Source organism: Galeopterus variegatus, unplaced genomic scaffold (genome assembly GCF_000696425.1).
Source record: "Galeopterus variegatus unplaced genomic scaffold, G_variegatus-3.0.2 Scaffold18233, whole genome shotgun sequence".
Classification (NCBI taxonomy): Eukaryota; Metazoa; Chordata; class Mammalia; order Dermoptera; family Cynocephalidae; genus Galeopterus; species Galeopterus variegatus.
In genome coordinates, this window is record NW_007744344.1 from 7,402 (window position 1) to 11,678 (window position 4,277).

At 40.7% G+C, this 4,277-nt stretch overlaps 1 protein-coding gene across 1 annotated transcript in view; it reads right to left on the reverse strand.

The window, feature by feature from the left end:
• The window catches only part of LOC103582863 (nuclear body protein SP140-like protein), a gene marked incomplete at its 3' end in the record, with an annotated part of 23,654 nt that overhangs the window by 4,697 nt on the left and 14,680 nt on the right, over positions 1 to 4,277 (reverse strand). The window contains exon 3 of the mRNA XM_008564338.1: positions 3,005 to 3,099. Within this exon, the coding sequence (XP_008562560.1) occupies positions 3,005 to 3,099 (95 nt within the window). The remainder of the gene's footprint in view (positions 1 to 3,004; positions 3,100 to 4,277) is intronic.

The following is a 4,277-nucleotide window of genomic DNA, read 5'->3' on the forward strand; positions in this document are numbered from 1 at the left end:
TGGGGACCTCACTTCACTGAGATTCCCCTGGGGACTGGGTCTGGTTCACTGATGAGTGGCTGGGCTGGTGCCCATGTCCACTGGACTGCTGTGGCTGTTCAGCCTCAGAGCCAGCTATGCAGAACCAGGAGTGGACGTGGTCACTGGTCTCAGCAGCAGAACTCAGACGACTTGGCTTTTGCCCAGATGGTCTAGATGTTTGTTCCACTACGTGGAGAACTACAGACTGGCAGATTAAGGACACCCTTCTCTGGGGCCATAAACTGGAAACAAATGTGCTTGCTGATTGACCAGACAGGGTGCTCTTGGAAGTGCCAAGTGGGACTTGGTCTCTGCTAAAGGAGGCTGACCCTAGGTTTCTGTGCAGAGGCTGCTACTGTATGTTAGACCTGTGACTCCGGCTGGAAATTGACCTGTTATCTCACTGGCAGAGCCACAGCACTGGTGGCCTTGCCCTTGCCTACTTCTGCCACAGTGATGACCCTCCTTCAGGGTGCATTGTAAAGTCAAAAAATCTTAAGTCAAATTATTACAAACCCAGATACTTCTAGACTTATGGTGGGGTTATCTTCTGATAAAACCAAAAAATTGTAAGTTGAGTCATTGTAAGTCAGGAGCTGTCCATATCGATTTACAGTAAGAGAAATAGAACAGTATGAATAGATTTATTTAGATATATAATATAATACTAAATGTGTTAATACAAGCATACAAATAATCTGGAAAGTATACACCAAACTTTACACGGAACATATTCTTTAAAATCAGGGAAAAAAAACAACATAGCAATTTTAAGAAACACAGAATTGTTATTTTAAAAGATCTAATGTAAGCATATAAGGTAAAATATTCTCTCTCTTTTTTTCTGTCTTACAAAAGGTATTAATTCTCTATTGCTTCTGCAGTAAATTACCATACACTTAGTCGCCTAAAACAATATAAATTTATTATCTTACATTTCTGTAGGTCAGAAATCTGACATGGGATCTCACAGGCTAAAATCAAGGAGTCCACAGGGCTTTGTTCCTTCCTGGAGGCTTTAGGGGAAAATCTATTTCTTTGCCTCTTCCGGTTTCTGCAGGCTGCCCACATTCTGTGGTCGTGGACCCCGCGTTCATCTTCAAAGCCAGCTACATTGGTCTGGGATCATTCTGTTGTCACATATCCCTCTCTCCACGGAGGAAAGGTTCTCTGATTTTAAGGACCCATGTGATTTGATTGGGACCACCCAAATAATTCAGAATAATTTATCTACATTGAGATTCTTAACTTCATCACATCTTCAAAGTCCCTTCTGCCACATAGAGTAACAGATTGTAGGTTCTACAGGACATGGACATCTGTGGTTTTCATGGTAGAGAATCCTCAAGAATCCTGTGAATCTCCCAGGTGTGTCTGTCTGGGGATTTATTCCATTAGACGAGAGGCTTCTCCACGAATCATTTCTAGATAATCATTTATGTATTTTGACTTCTTCTGATACAGCTTAGGGGACCTATAAATCACATACCTAATCTTTGCAAATAACCTTCTGTGTGAATGAATACTCTGACTTTTCACGACTTCCCAGGCACTAGCTACAAGTTGTGTACCCACACTCTTGATTGTCCCCACAAAGCACACTTTCCTGACAGTGAATCTCCTAATGTGAGCATCTTTTGCAACCTGGATAGGCTGTGAATTTTCGAAATCATCAAGTCCTGATTCCTTTTTGTTTAGCAGTTTTTCCCTCAATTCACCTTTTCCCTCTCACATTCTACGATAATCAGCAAAAAGAAACCAAGATGCACCTTCATCACTGTGTTTGGAAAAATCTTTAGCCACATATTTAGAAAGTTCTGCTTTCCACATAACTGCAGAACAGAATTTTTCTAAACATTCTATAAATTTATATATAGAAACTATGTAATATGGCGACTATGTAATAAGAATCTCCTTTCCTCTAGTTTCCAAAAACATGTTTCTTATTTTTTTGTGAGCCCTCACCAGTGGCACCATTAATTTCCATATTTCTACCAACAGCCTGTTCATGGTGATTTAGGTATTCTCTAGGACAATATACGTTTTCTCTACCATGTTACTCATTTCCTTCTGAGTCCTCACTACCACAGTCTTTAGCATGTGCATCTCTACAAGGCAATCTAGGCCTTTTCTATCAAGCTATTTAAAATTCTTCCCCTGCCGGCAACTGCCTAAATCCAAATCCACTTTCACATTATAAGGAATGTATTAAAGCCACACCCCACATTCAAGTACCAAATTCTGTATTACTCTTCACTGCTGCCATAACAAATAACCACAAATTTAGTGGCTTCAAACAAAACAAATGTGTTATTCAATGGTTAACGTCAGTCAGAAGTCTGACACAGGGCTCACTGGGCCATCAAGGTATCAGCAGGCCTTCATTCCTTTCTGGAGGCTATAGGAGAGTTTTTCCAGCTTCTAGAGGTCACCCACATTCCTTGGTCCCTTTCTGCATCTTCAAAGCCAGCAATACCGCATCTTTCTGACCATCCTTCCCTAGTCACGTCTTCTTTTCTTCACACCCAGGAAAGGTTCTCCACTTTTTATGGCTCATGAGATTAGATTGAGCCCACCCAGATAATTCAGAATAATTCCCCCATCTCAAGCTCTCTAGTTTAATTGTATCCGCAAAGTCCTTTTGCCATGTAAGATAGCAGATTACAGGTTCCGAATACTAGGACATAAACATCTGCGGGAGGCCGTCAGTCTGTCTACCACAGTATTATAAATAAAAATAAAAAAAATAGCACTAAAATTCTGGAATTAAAAAACTTATTTGCAGCATCAGAAGCAAGTACATTCTTATTTATTCTTACTTCTTTTCCTGGAGGGTTTTCCCAAAGTAGAGTTGTTTGCAAGAGGGAGGGAGGTTTCGGTGATGGGACATAATAATCAACTACATTGTATATTGACAAAAATAAAAATAAAAAAAAAACTTATTTACAGCATCAGAAGGAAATACATTCTTATTTATTCTTACTTCTTTTCCTGGAGGGTTTTCCCAAAGTAGAGTTGGTTCTCTTCTTTTCCTGGAGGGTTTTCCCAAAGTAGAGTTGTTTGCAATAACCACAGTATCTAGAAAATAAGAGATGGTAGTGAGAAAACAGAAATTAGTAAACAAAAGTTATAAATCTTAGGACAATCCACTCTGCAGGTGGCTTGAGTTTATGAAGATGTTTGGATTCTCATTCCTGTCTTTCTTCTAAAGGAACCGAAAACCTACTGAACTGAGAACTAAGAGTCTGGGATGGGCCTGGGTCTTATTTTCTTCTCAATGGGACTTTGAAAAAATACCCTTTACCTCCTGTGTACTTCAGATCTTCAAGAGTAGAAACTTGTCCTATCCTGTTCGTGTCTTCGTATTTTTGTGAGGATTAAATAAGATTTCATGTGGAAATTTTCATAGGAAATCACTATGTAAACCAGTGATCTGCTGAAGGATGTCCATTAAAACTATGTGCTGGGTTAACAAAAGTTAAGAATAGTTGATCTGAAGTCTTTCCCCTGGACAAGTAGGTAGCAGGACCAGTTGACTTTTGAGTGAGGCCTTTCTAAGGTTATGACAAAGTGACACTATCATCTACCAGCAGAAGTTCACTTGGCTTTCCTGGGTCCCATGGAAGACCAGGTGTCACTTAATACACTAATGAAGTATTTACAAAAACTGTCATTTCAAAGGGTACATTTGTACTACATCGTCCATATAGAATTAACAGAGCCCATCCTGGGAAACATGACTTTATAATGATTTCTTGCCCCCCTGCAGTTCGAAAAGGCTCACACCAAGTAGATGGAGAGAATAAGATTCCAGGATGGACCTGACCACCTGCCGCTGCTCTCCCTGGGATCTGTGGTACCCACCAAGCCACCCCCACCTGACACTTCTGGGCAGCCTTTCCTATCATGTCACATGCTTGGCTACTTTCCATCTGTGCTTCAGGGTTTTCTGGCACATCTTTTGAGAAACACATGACACAAGGACACTTCTCATTTCCTTGTGTTGGTTGCTCTGCTCCTGGGCCAGAATTGTGATTGATGAAGACTTTTCATTTGCCCCAGAGACCCTCTTTCCCCCATCCTTGCAGATCCCCCTTCTCTACTTCTTCCTCTGAAATCGCCTTTCATCGCCGCTTCCCACATCCAACTCTTCCTTTCAGTCTCCCCTTTTTTCACTGCCCTGTGTCTTCTCTTTATCAGAACTCTGTTTCCATTTTTACAACGTTTAATTCATAATTACCTCGTCCATCACAGTG